This window comes from Mchenga conophoros, linkage group LG3 (assembly GCF_057382185.1).
Source record: "Mchenga conophoros isolate Kocher_MC1m ecotype Shallow Benthic linkage group LG3, M_conophoros_male_GT1.1, whole genome shotgun sequence".
NCBI classification, from domain to species: domain Eukaryota; kingdom Metazoa; phylum Chordata; class Actinopteri; order Cichliformes; family Cichlidae; genus Mchenga; species Mchenga conophoros.
Genome location: NC_140528.1, coordinates 25019958 through 25034464, shown reverse-complemented (window position 1 = coordinate 25034464; position 14507 = coordinate 25019958). Strand labels below are relative to the sequence as shown.

The 14507-nt window shown below is 40.1% G+C and overlaps 1 protein-coding gene across 1 annotated transcript; it reads left to right on the top strand.

Annotated features, from left to right (window-relative positions):
• Positions 1-4803: 4803 nt before the first annotated feature.
• On the top strand, positions 4804-13695 carry LOC146577812 (uncharacterized). The gene is made up of 10 exons (XM_085267722.1): positions 4804-4849; positions 6343-6634; positions 6738-6874; positions 8787-9081; positions 9281-9432; positions 9520-9811; positions 9952-10097; positions 10323-10566; positions 13310-13488; positions 13568-13695. Exons 1-10 carry the CDS (start codon positions 4804-4806, stop codon positions 13627-13629), a joined length of 1845 nt encoding a protein of 614 aa, XP_085123848.1. The 3' UTR covers positions 13630-13695.
• Positions 13696-14507: the final 812 nt, after the last annotated feature.

The following is a 14507-nucleotide window of genomic DNA, read 5'->3' as shown; positions in this document are numbered from 1 at the left end:
TTGCACTTGAAATTACCTACCACTTTAAAAACGTTCATCCCCTTATCCTAATTGTCCTTTATGGGGTTCTGTATGGTAAAAGGTAGAGAACACTTCATCTGGCAGGACCAATTCTGTGGAAAGTACCTCAACATCATCTGCCGGTCTGGCTGGGCTTACAGTACATCATGTTAATGCATGTGTGCAAGTATTGTACAAACATTGCCTACCTAATTCCTTTACCTCTTTTTCCCTTCAGATGCTGTGGATGACATGCAAAGAGTATACTTCTACAGCACCAAGAATGCATCAAGTAAATAGTAAAGGAGAATGACATACTAACAATGGAATGCTTAGTGTATTTAGAAGAACTTTTTTGCACTGTAAACTCTTCTGCACAAAAAACATGTTTGTCTGGTTCATAACTCTTGCTCATAGTAATTTTACTTGTACTAAATATGTGTGCTTATTACTAAGTTAAATATCCCTCCGCAGCAAATGTAATACATTGCTATATTCAGCAATATATCACATTATTAACAGGTATCTCTTGTTGTGTTAGAGACTTTAACATTAAAATGTAGATTACACTTGAGAAATGCAACAACACAAATGGATGTTTTTAAAAGGTAATAAAGTTTGCATTTAAACAGCAGCGGATATGGTTGTGTGTAGGGATGCACGATATTAGGAAAACCTGCAATGTGCGATTACTGTGATCAATATTGTGATAACAATATGACTTGCGATAAAATAACTAGCAAAAAAACAAACAAAAAAACAACAAATATATAATTTCCGTTTTACTGCAACAGTTTTATTTAAAGAAAGCTGCTGTATTAGCAGTGTAACAACAAAGTGCACTTTAGCATTGAAACATTGCCCCCATAAAAATTTTTCTGAGGCTTGAATTCTGAAAGACATACTTTCCGGTGTCTATAATTTGTTTTAAATAAACACAACTTAAATTATACTGCAAATTATCTCAACGCAGTTGTTCACCATTTTACCACTCACCAAGTAGTTATGATGTAAGTCAAAACTGGAGAGGAAACTTTACTAGATTAAACTATAGGTAAGAACTTGTTTGCTGTGGAAACACACCAAAGAACAATTGTCTACCTTTGTGGTAGTACTGGCCAAGACTAATATTATCAACAATTAAGAACAATGTTGGTAGTGTATGTTTGTACTTTTTGGGGGAAAAAATGGTTTCTTTATCTTGCATTCATCCTTCCTGAGTGGATGTTTTTTATGGCAAGTTCTTGGTAAGAAAAACCAACATGTTAACTTTCCAAGGTTTTAAACATGTGCGCTGACATGCTACTATGTTTCCTGATGTACTAAAAAAGTCTCTCTGAAGGTGAGCTACTTGCAGGTATGCAGAGATACTTCCTTGCAAGCTTGGTTAGCTGTGGGAATGTAATTTGGTGGAGTTTCCACCATGCCAAGAGGTCTTGCTTACTGTCTATGGCCGTTGATAGCAAGTGGCTGCTAAGCTCAGCTTCAACAGCTTGTGAAACATGCATAAAAGAGGAGGTAGAGATTGGAGATGCCTTGAAGAAACTGCCCAGTGACTTTTTTGCCTTCTTCAGGAGAGGATTGGGTGGATCATTTGTCTGGGCCTCTGGTTCAGCAGAGCTTCTCTCCTGGAACAGAGAGCAGAATACAGGAAAAGTAAACATTTTGGACTAAATATGAATTGAAAGGTTTTATATATAAGCATGCATGAATACCTTCTCTGCCACTGCTTCAATTTCTGACATCAGTCTGGTATTGATGTCTGAGAGTCGATCAGTGCTGATGTAGCTGACTTTAAATCTGGGATCCAGAAGTTCCTAGGTTTCTGGATTTTCATATTTAGTAATCAGGTAGTCAAGGATTTTCTTCTTAATTCATTTTGTCAAATCACTGTCTTCTTACTTCTCTGCAAGCACCGACGTCTTCATCAGATGAAGGACCGGTTTTACATATGAAAGATTAATGTAACTCTCACCAGAGAGGGCATCTGTAAAGTCTTGAAGGGGGTGTAATGCCTGGTTGACAGACTCCAGTACCTCAAGATCCTGCCAAGTAGGAATCAAGTGTCTTGATTTCTGCTGAGATGACATCAGAAATGGCCTGCTGCTGCTCCAGGACTCTCTCGATCATCTTCTGCCTGGAACCCCACCTGGTTGGGCATTCTGTGATGAGTGTGTGCTCTGGCAGGTTAAGCTTCTGCTGTGCTTTTTTCAGAGCCATCTTTGCTTTCCAGCTGTGGCAAAAATGTCCAACTAACATTTTTCAAAGTCCAATGGCTCAGGCATTGCGGCATCATCTTTGACAGAATTTTCTGGAGAAAGAAGAGGAAACAAAAAAACAGTACTGTTTAAAACCTGTTTGTAAAAACGAATTGAAACGTATAACTAAAATTGTCTAAAAAAAAAAGGTAACATTATCCTTATCAATATTGTCATTACATAAGTTGAAGCTAATAAAAATAATTTGATAGTAACGTACAGCACATTTTCATAGTTAAAAAAAGTTTTGCCTTGAATAAAACTTACTGATTGCTAGGTGCAGCCTGTATCCAAACACTGAAGTCTGACCCAGTTGTTTAGCTCCGTGGCTCTCGCAACATTGGCACCGCTGTCTGTGGTGATGCACACTTGTCGGACTTCTTTAAGATCCCAGCTGGCTAGCACCTCACGTAATACATGGGCTATATTTTCACTAGTGTGAGAGTCTGGATACACAGTGGCTAGACACTGTGTTTTCAGTTCAAAGTCTTCGGTGAAGAAGTGCACTGTGAAACTCATATATGGTTCCGTTGTACGACTTGACCATAGGTCTTAGTGCTTGCGTAGTTTTCAGCTTGGCTCAGTTCAAACATGACTTGCAACATGTTTCGCACATTTGTGGAATGGCGACATGGGAAAAGTAGTTTTGTGAGGGGATGCGTTATCTCTGGTCCACTTTATGTATCAGACTGGTGAGGCCCTCTCTGCTAACTGTATTCATAGGCATCATGTCTTTAGTCAAAAAATGTGTAATGGCCTCTGTTATTTCTTTGTACTACTTCAATGTTTTCTCATAAGGAGTTCCACTTGAAAAACTCTGATACAGAGACGGCTGTTGGACTGCTGCGCTCTTTGTCTTAACATTAGCAACCTTTGTTTGGCTAGCCCTGTCTTTCTGGAACTATTCAAACAGTTCTCTCTGGTTGTATTGAAGATGATGGTGGAGATTAGTCGTGTTTCCTCTGGTGGTTGCCACGAGTGTTTGGCAAATTTTGCAGAGTAGCTGTGTTTGCAGAAAGTTGTCTTTATCAAATCCAAAGTACCTCCAAATAAGCGAGGTACTATTTTTTTTAGACACAAGTTCATAGTCAGTAGTGTTCTCATCATGCGTCTCGCTCTCAGCCATTACAACTCTTGCTGCAGCGTTGTTCGCTCCCCACCTACATGGGAGACGGGCCTCTAATCCGTTTGATTGGTTAATGCTGTGAAGGGCTCTATTTGACTGGTCAAATGTGTAAAGGGGTTTCTTTGATTGGTAAATTCTTTAAAGCACATGTGTAAACATTTTGAGGTACCCAATTGTCGCAGTTTATGCCATTTTTTTGCGATGGGCCCATCGCATAGGCTGATATCGCACTGACAATAGATTTTCGATTTATTATGCAGGCCTAGTTGTGTGTGAAATTAGTGGATTGACCTTGAAATTCTGTAGCCAGTCTTGCTAACCTTTGCAGAACAGAAGAAGCAGCAGATATCAATCTGGGTGTGTTTTTTGTTCATGCAAACTTTAGTGACTAAAATTTGCATTTTTTTAAATCTCAACAAACAAGGGTGTGATTATGAGAGCTTAGTAGAAAGCTACAGAGGCACTAAGTCAATCTAGCTACCAGATGGAGTGTACCATTAATTAGTATATGTAATGTCAGAATTAATTTGACTTGGATACTTTCCATAACCATGAGGGGCAGTCATATGTGGAGCTTCACTGGTAAGTTTTCTTAAACTGTCTATAAAAATGGTAAAATGACAATAGATAGCATTTAATGCACACATCACTAAAACAATTCAAAATAATAATTCAGTTTTTTAAATATTTTCAATCTCTATATGTTAACAGGCATTTCCATCATGTTAACATTAACATCTGGAGCACTGGCAGGTAACACTTTTTAGTAATTACAAACTTAGCATATGGTGGGAACTGGAAAAAAAAGAATATTAAAAAGCGGATTTCAATGACAACCAATGGATTGTACCAAGAGAATCACAAATCAAATCAAAACTCAAAGCACAGCCAAGTGCTGGAGCAAGTTACCTTCAAACCAACATGAAACTGTCTCGATGCATGGCAGTTGAGATCAATAAGATGAAGCTGAATGAAAATCCATATTTTTTTATTTTTATTAAAAGGGCAAATTAATCCTGATAAATCTGACAGCTCAGAACGAATGCATGGTTCTAGAAAAAGCCTACAAACCATTCCACTGTTGGAGTTAGACTGATATCAGTTTATCAAGATAAACATTTATTGAACACTAAAACAATGTTTTTGTAAACATAAATATGAATACAGACAGGAATATAATTCCAGAATAAATAAACTTTAAAAAAAAAAAAGCTTTAACTTTAAATATTTTGCTCTCCATAAAAAATATGTCCTGTCAAAATTATGCAAGTTAGAAATATGAACATGCTGCCAAAATCCCCAGAAAAAAATAAATGAAAACATACATAAGGTTTGAGCCGGGGGCATTGCTTCAGGAATATAACTAATAAACTCTGCGGGCCATTCAGTGTCGTACTTTCCCTTGAGTGTCCCATTAGAATGCAGCTCAATCTGAATCTGCACTGGTACAGTTTCCACATCAACTGTAAGTGGTTTGTAATGCAGCCCGAAATTCTCATTTTTTTGCTTCAAAGTCACCAAAGCGCTGCAAACTCAGTGCGCTCAGTTTATCAGCAAAGTGCGCATTTGGGAGCACTGTTGCACTGACTTGGTTCAACATTACTTGGCAACAGGGAAAGTGAGGCAGGTTGCACTGGTGCATTTGTGACAGCTTCACTTGAAATGCCTTCACCGCATTATACATGCCATGTCCATGAACTGACAGATTTCCTTGCTGTGCTCAAAAACTCTATTGAGAACTTTTCCCCAACTCAGCCAACAGACGTATGCATGTATGATAAGGAATGTCGGCAATCATTTTTACACACACACAAATCTTTTTTACACATACAAATATTTTTTTACACATACAAATCCTGATTTACAAGTACAAAATATTTATGACCACATTTTGAGCCCATATTCTTTTGATAGTGTTTTCAGTATAAATTGTGCAAAAATAAACCTCTTGAACTTTTAATAAGAGTGTGTTACATGTTAGGAAGACAAGAAGTACAAAAACATTTGTAAACAGCAGCAGTTGCAAAAATCTTTATGTTTTGAAAGTAAACATTTACTCAAGTACCTACTCTATGCTTCATCAAATATTATCAGTGATTTAGAATAGGTGGATCATTAAATAAAAAACATGTTATTTAAAGAAGGATTTTGTTTTACTTTATAATTATGTGCCACAATACATATATTTGCTTAGTTAATTATTTATTCCCAAATATTAGGATTTGTCCCCTATGAATTGGTTGAACAATTGACAATATAAACATCCCTTCCTTGCATTTTCCTTATTCATTTTCACACATACCTTCATTTGTAGAACTCAATGACAATGATGACTGCTGCTCAGTCCACCTTTCCCTGACATTGCTCTCTGCTTCTGGTTGTATTTTAGCCTTCTTCAGGTAGAAATTCTCAATATTTTGAGATCTTTTCATTCTTCCTATTCTCTTATCTCTTCTGGTTGGCCCTAAAGTAATAAAGCAAAAACTTGCAGAATTAGACAATATTAAATGTTAACAGGCTGAAAACAATAGTCACAGAGAAAGTATATACAGTGGTCCCTCATTTATTGCAGCAGGGGTTCTCAGAATAACTAGCCACGCAAATCTGCTTCTGAATTTTCACGGGATCTGCAGTCGCACATCATCGCGCTTCTACATTGACTTTCCATGTAAACCTGACGCTCTGGTCTCATCTATCGCGTTCGGATTGAACACACCGTAATTAACGCTTCTAGAAGAAATGATCACAAACACATCAGGTCAAACTACGAGCTGCTGTTGTGACTGTACATTCAGTGCAATATGCAGTAAATTGCCTATTGCAAACCACCACAAATACAAATATAAGAACTCCTAATTTGACACTCGACATGGATATATATTTTATTTTATGCTCAATTCCAGAAGAAAATAACAATAATGCCCTCTGTTTTGATTAATAGTTATTTTTTTCATTTAGGTCAACTTCTTTACAACCTGGCACTGAAAAAAACAGCTGTCCAATCTTCAACCAGTGGGCCCTTGGGTACTGCTGGTAGAGCAGTTGATGGAAACAGAGATGCAAGCTATCAAAGAGGGTCTTGCACACTTACCAGTGGACAATCTAATCCCTGGTGGAGAGTAGACCTGGTAAATGTGTATACAATTGGAGCTGTAATGATAATCAATAGAGATGAAATGGAAACCAGGCTGGATGGTGCTGAAATCTGGATTGGAAATTCAACATCAATCAGTAACTCTAAAAGCATCAGGTGAAAGAGCTTGATTTATAACCATAAGTCAGTAATCATCATATCAGTAGGGCTTTTTTATATTCATTCTTATACTTTTTCTATTTGACTGTTTCGTACACAGGTGTGCCGTCATCTCTCACATTCCCAAGGGACAGGCGTTTTACTTTCCATGTAACTCTGTGAAGGGACGCTACGTCACTGTGTTCCTACCAGGAAGTGCAAAGGTCCTAAATCTCTGCGAGGTTGAAGTGTACTACGGTAAATACCTTTAATTCTGATTAGTGGTGCAACGGATCACGGTTGATCCGAAATCCGAACTGATCCCACTCCACGGTTCGGTACGCACGTGATTCGAACATTCGAAAAAGAAAAAAAAAGTATGTGTATGGTGCGCGTGGTGGGTCTGTCAAGCGATAGTTATGGTCAGCGCTAGCAGTCCAAGTAGCGGAGTAGAGGAGTTTGCGGTATTTAAGCAGCCTTTTGCTGCCCAATCCGACCGGGCTAAAGCTATTACAAAAGCTAATGGGGTGTTTAGCTGCAGACGGGAGGCCGTATTCCGTTGTGCAAAAAGGAGTTTAAACTGTGATGAACGTGCTTGAGCCATGCTATATATCGTCCACTTCAGTGTGACAAGATCGTTCCAAGCATGAAGGAGCAGGAGAAGTTTAAAGTTATGGCTGAACTGTCCCAGGCATCTTCTGTTGCTCTAACTACAAATGGGTGGACCTCCAGGGTAACGGAAAGCCACGTGACCGTGACCGCTCGTTATATCACAGTGGAGTGGTAAATACAAAGCCCTGTACTGCCCTATAGATTACATTAGATTAGATGAAACTTTATTTATCCCTCGGGTGGGTTCCTCTGGGAAATTCAGTTTCCAGTTGCACAGCACCGACAGAAGTTGCAGAATGTGAGCAGTAATATACTGTGGCGAGCTCAGACAAGGAGGAGACAGAATTCCGTTCGGTCTTGCTCCCCCGCCCTCTTAGCCAGGGAGCACCGCCATTTATTTACATCTGCCAGAAGAACACTGCCGCTAGCTCACTGCTCAGCGCGGCAACAGCACAGCAACAACAACAACAACACACAGGGCGCCCTCTGACCCCGGAAGGACACACCGTCGCAGCGAGAGGGCGTCACCCGTCACTATGGCAACATAAACAAAACACAAATGTAAAAACAGAACCCCGAACAGCCCTGACCCGCTACAATACCATATATACACATATATAAATACAGAGAATACAAAAGGGATAAATAGAATAAATAGGAATAAGAATACAAGGGAACGGCACATTTCAAGTGAGTCTATTGAACATATATTTATTACTCTCAGATTTAGCCATTCTTATATTTTGCTTGTTTTATGTTATTGTATTTTTTGCACAACTCTGTTGCTTGTGAAGCTTGCACACAAGAATTTCACTCGCATGTACTGTACCAGTGTACCTGCACATGTGATGTGACAATAAAAGTGATTTGATTTATTACTCCGTTGCTTATTAACAAAAACTATTGCACAGTGAAAAGGCACTACAGCTTACTTGTTCCCCCCTCCTTTGTCCCCGTCTCCCCTCCCTCTCCCCTCCAGCGAGGAGTTAAACAGTTTAAAAAGTCCTTTGTGGGACAAAGGACTTTTTAAGTCTGCTAGTCCTTGACTTTGGCAGAAGCAACCTGTCACTGAACAGAATCCTCTGGTTGTTTATGGCCGTGTGCAGAGAATGCAGAGGCTGCCCAGCATGGTCCATAATGTCCATATGCACCTTAATTTGTTTTTGTATTAGTGAGTGAAATGAGTCTTCAGTTGAATGTTTTTTAATAGGCAAAAGATACTTAAATAAATAAATGGCGAGTCGAATTTTTGTCTTTCTTTTCGATTTTTGCTGATCCGAAAATTGATCCTATCCGTGACTTAAAACCGTGATCCGATCCAAACTGTGAGATTTTTGATCCGTTGCACCACTAATTCTGATGCTGATAAGGAAGACTATAAGTGACTATGTAAAAGTACAAATGAAGGCTTTCGTGTCAGGGTGTTTTTGATTACTGAAAAAATATAATGATGCTTTAATCCTTATTTGTTTTGGGTTTTTTTGTTTTGTTTTTTTACCAGTAAGGGTTGTCAGAGCCCAACCAAAAGAAATGATTGTTTTCTTGGTTTTCCTTCAAGGATACCCATTACCCAATGTGGCACTCAAAGGAGAAGCTACCCAGTCATCTACACTCTCCTTTGCCACTGCGTCCAAAGCCATCGATGGCAGACGGAACTCGTTCTATAGCAATGGGTTCTGTAGCCACACGGCTGAAGACGAGACCAACCCCTGGTGGAGGGTGGACCTGCAGCGAAGCTTTACAATCACTGCTGTAAAAGTCACCAACAGAGGAGACTGCTGTGCTGAAAGACTGGATGGAGCTGAGATCAGAATAGGAAACTCACTGGAGAACAATGGAAACAGTAATCCCAGGTAATTTTATATCAGTCAACGTTCATTGTGATTTTTTTTCTGTTTGTTTTATTTTAGAATAACTTGAACAGCAATGTTTCAGCAATTAGAATATACATATTATTGACCACAGGACTAGTTAATTACTTGATGTTACTTTCTCCTTAACATGAAGTCCATAATACTAACATAATACTGCCCCCACACTCTCTGCTGTCAGGTGTGCTTCCATCTCACATATCAATGCGGGTAAAACCTACACATACCGGTGTGATGGAGGCAGCATGGAGGGTCGCTTTGTGAACGTGTTTCTTCCTGGACAGAAGAAGACTCTCACCCTGTGTGAAGTGGAGGTGTATGCTGCCCCAGCAGGTAGAGCTTTAAGTGACTGGATCTGATCTACTGAAAGACGTCTGCCTTTTACTGATTCATGCCCATTTTTTCCTTTCAACAATTTAGTGGAGCCGCTTCAAAATGTGGCCTTAAACAGAGAAACAGTACAGTCATCCGTTAGTGCAGCATATGGGCCTTCAAAAGGTGTCGATGGATGCAGAAATGGAAACTTGGACTCAGGATGCTGTACACATACTTTAGAAGATCTGGGTCCCTGGTGGAGAGTAGACTTGTTGGCTGTCTATAAAGTCACTGCTGTCACCATCAACAACAGACAGGATGCTTTTATTCCAAGGATTCTTGGGGCACAGATCCTGATCGGGAACTCGCTGGATCAAAATGGTAACCAAAACCCCAGGTGAGATCTGATTTCTGAGCATTTCTCCATAACCATTAAGTTAAATTTTTTTCTGTACTTAAACAACAACAAGCTAATGTTTGAACATAGATTAGAAATCAAAACTGACATTTTCTCTGTTGTTTCTCTAAATCCATCAGTTGTGGCATGATCGAATCATTAGATGGTACACCAACATACACATTCCAGTGTAATGAAATGGAAGGTCGCTACGTCACTGTGATCATACCAGGAAAAAAGACTTACACAACCCTGTGTGAAGTGGAGGTGTTTGCTTCTCTATCTGGTAGGGTCTTGGGATGTTATTTTTGGAAGTTCTTTGGTTGTTGTGTGTGCTCAAATTATGGTAACATTTTTACTGTTGTTACCCTTTTTTCTATTATTTTATCTTTGCTCACAGTTAGCTTTCGGTGTCCAATTTTAATACAGAACATTGCAATTTAAGATGTTAAAATAAACGGAAAACAATAGAAAACCAAATATGGTTTCTAATAAGAATACTTCCCTGCAGTGCCAGATGTTGTCATTCCTCCACCTCCTCCCAGCCCTCCTCCGCCTGTGAGCCTGCAGCTTGGTGGCAGGAACGTGACGGTGGTGGGAGAGAGGCTCTGCTGGTCTGATGCTCTGATGTACTGTAGACGTTATTACTGGGACCTGCTCAGCCTTCACAGCCAACAGGAGCAAAGTGAGTTGGAGCAGCTGCTGGGCCTCGTTCCTTTCTCTCTCACAGACCACGTCTGGCTGGGACTGCGCAGGTACTGATAGCTATAGATTCATTTAGTTGATGTACATTTACAGATCAGTGAATCAGCATGACAAAATATAAATGAGATGGTGGAGCTCTCCAATCACAAGTGTAATAAAAAAAATCTATTAAAGAACTAGAAATAATGTCAGATGACCCCAAGGAAATCAAAGAAATAACAAAATCAAAACAAGAAAAGCTAGAAAGAAATGTGAACAATGTACACTCAACAAAAATATAAACGCAACACCTTTGTTACTGCTCCCATTCCCCATGGGATGGACGTAGAGACCTAAAATTCATTCCAGATACACAATATAACCATCCCTCCCAAACAGTGGTCACAAATCAGTCCAAATGTGTGGTAGTGGGCACATCTGCCATATTGAGATAATCCATCCCACCTCACAGGTGTGCCACATCAGGATGCTGATCTGACATCATGAGTAGTGCACAGGTGTACCTCAGACTGCCCACAACAAAAGGCCACCCTGGAATGTGCAGTTTTGTCTCACAGCAAAATGCCACAGATGCCACAGGCAATGAGGGAGCGTGCAATTGGCATGCTGACAGCAGGAATGTCAACCAGATCTGTCGCCCGTGCATTGAATGTTCATTTCTCAACCATAAGCCGTCTCCACAGGCGTTTCAGAGAATATGGCAGCACATCCAACCGGCCTCACAACCGCAGACCTCGTGTAACCACACCAGCCCAGGACCTCCACATCCAGCAGGTTCACCTCCAAGATCGTCTGAGACCAGCCACCCAGACAGCTGCTGGAACAACTGGTTTGCACAACCAAACAATTTCTGCACAAACTGTCAGAAACCGTCTCAGGGACGCTCAACTGCATGCCTGCCGTCCTCATCGGGGTCTTGACCTGACTCCAGCTCGTCGCCGTAACAGACTTGTGTGGGCAAATGCTCACATTCGATGGCGTCTGGCACGTTGGAGAGGTGTGCGCTTCACGGATGAATCATGGTTCACATTGTTCAGGGCAGATGGCAGCTGAGAATGTCCCAGTTCTTGCATGGCCAGCATACTCACCGGACATGTCACCCATTGAGCATGTTCGGGATGTGCTTGACCGGCGTATACGACAGCGTGTACCAGTTCCCACGAATATCCAACAACCTCGCACAGCCATTGAAGTGGAGTGGACCAACATTCCACAGGCCACAATTGACAATCTGATAGACTCCATGCGACGATGTGTTGCACTGCATGAGGCAAATGGTGGTCACACCAGATACTGACCGGTTCTGGGTCCCCAGACCCCCAATAGCGCAAAAAACTGCACATTCCAGGGTGGCCTTTTGTTGTGGGCAGTCTGAGGTACACCTGTGCACTACTCATGATGTCAGATCAGCATCCTGATGTGGCACACCTGTGAGGTGGGATGGATTATCTCAATATGGCAGATGTGCCCACTACCACACATTTGGACTGATTTGTGACCACTGTTTGGGAGGGATGGTTATATTGTGTATCTGGAATGAATTTTAGGTCTCTACGTCCATCCCATGGGGAATGGGAGCAGTAACAAAGGTGTTGCGTTTATATTTTTGTTGAGTGTATGAAGAAAATGAAAATAACTACCAATTGTTCAAAGAAGAAGTGATCTCTGATAACAATAAAATTTTTCTTATAGAGTGCCAAATCACAACAACAGCCTCAAGGTGCTTTATATTATAAGGTCGACCCTACAACAATAGGCACAAAGAAAAACCCAATATTATGACCCCCTATGAGCAAGCACTTTGGCAACAGTGGGAAGGAAAAACTCCCTTTTAACAGGAAGAAACCTCCAGCAGAACCAGGCTCAGGGAGGGGCGGGGCCATCTGCTGCGACCGGTTGGGGTGAGAGAAGAAAAACAGGATAAAGACATGCTGTGGAAGAGAGACAGAGGTTAATAACAGATATGATTCAATGCAGAGAGGTCTATTAATACATAGTGAGTGAGAAAGATGACTGGAAAGGAAAAACTCAATGCATCATGGGAATCCCCCGGCAGCCTACATCTATTGCAGCATAACTAAGGGAAGATTCAGGGTCACCTGGTCCAGTCCTAACTATATGCTTTAGCAAAAAGGAAAGTTTTAAGCCTAATCTTAAAAGTAGAGATAGTGTTTGTCTCCTGAATCCAAACTGGAAGCTGGTTCCACAGAAGAGGGGCCTGAAAACTGAAGGCTCTCCCTCCCATTCTACTTTTAAATACTCTAGGAACAACAAGTAGGCCTGCAGAGCGAGGGCGAAGTGCTCTATTAGTGTGATATGGTACTGTAAATCTATAAGGCAGATGCTTTGTTTTGTTGTGTATACTCATTTCCACAGCTGCCTTTCCCAGACAACAGCAAACCTGCTCTAACATAGGGGTGGCAGAAACTTAATTGACATTATTTAATCCACAAGAAATTTGAAAGAAATTTCTATTGATTGATTTGTACACTTTGATTTGTACACTTTTTTTTTTTTTGTAGTGAAATTCTTCTTATTTTCATTTCTTTTTTTATTCCGTTTGGACTGAAGTGTTATACCGGAAAGGCCAGCCTTGAGCTTGCAGAATAACAAAATGTATTTAGTGTCTTCCTGACCACACAAATTAGTAATATATATATTGTTATTTTAAAGATAAATATCAATCATGTAGCTTTTGTCAAACTCAATGTAAACAAGTGCTGCCTATGCTCTATCAATAGCAGTTTATCCATTCAGTTTAAATCTGTTCATATATTTTTCTCTGTCCAAAAGATCCCTCAGAGCAGACGAGTGGTTCTGGATGTCTGGATATTCCATGAATTTCTTAAATTGGCCACAAGATTTTGTTCCTGACAGCTACTCCAGCACCTGTGGAGGCGTGGCCAGCACAGAGCACTTCCTCTGGCAGGACCAGCCCTGTGGGGAGAACCTCAACTTCATCTGCCAATCAGGTTTTACTTGCAACATGTTAAGGCTTGTGTACAACCCTTGTGCATTGCCTTAATTTAAATGTAACTCATGTCCTTTCAGGTTCGGATGGTGCTGTGCAGAGAGTTTATTTCTCCAGCACCAAGGATCCAACAAATCCATAAAGGAGATGACACAGTAGAAACTGTGATGCATAGTTATTTTGTTAGAAATAGTTTATATTTGAATTTGTTTTGCACTCTTTTAAATTCTGGCAAAAATTCAGTAACTGCATAGAACACTGTTTATCTTTTTCATATCGCCAATCCTGATGCCAACGCATTAAGTTGAAGTCATGTGTAAATAATTTCTGTCTAAATTTTTGCTGTTTGGTTTGTACTATTGCTCATGGGAATTATTATAATTATATTTATAAAAAGCAGGCGAGCTTATTCCTTTGCATTATATATAACAATAAATGCCTGCAAAAACTAGGTCCATGTTATAGTATAGTACACTATAGTATCTGTAGTATGGACCAAAGTGATGAACTTACTCTTGTTTTCTCTTCTATGGTCACCTGGGTTGGAAAAAATTTAAGGAGCTGTTGTTATGTGTGACAAAGATTAGTTTGTGACAAATTGTAATGTGAATGTGTTTTGTTTAACATTGATAAGATGGATTTAATGGATTGATGTGTGTGTGTATGCAGCGCTAACAATACAGTGAAAAAAAAAAGTTAATTGAAGTCTTCCAAATGCAGAAGTGTTAGCCTGACGGTAAGAAGGTAAAGAACCTTCCAGGCCTAAAGGTGTATAGACTTCTGGGTGAGTCCAACAGATACAGGATATGATGTATGCTGGTGGTAAAAAGGTTTTAAAACTATTGATCTGAACCTTTTTGTTTGTTTGTGGAAGCAATCTGCATAAACATACATGTGTCATGAATGTGAGTGTGCTCATGAACCAAAGCAAATAAAGGAGTCCAGTATGTGATTGGTAATCCTCATAAGAACACTACAGAAGTAACAAGAAAGTCTGCCTGTCATTTAAAGTGTATCACT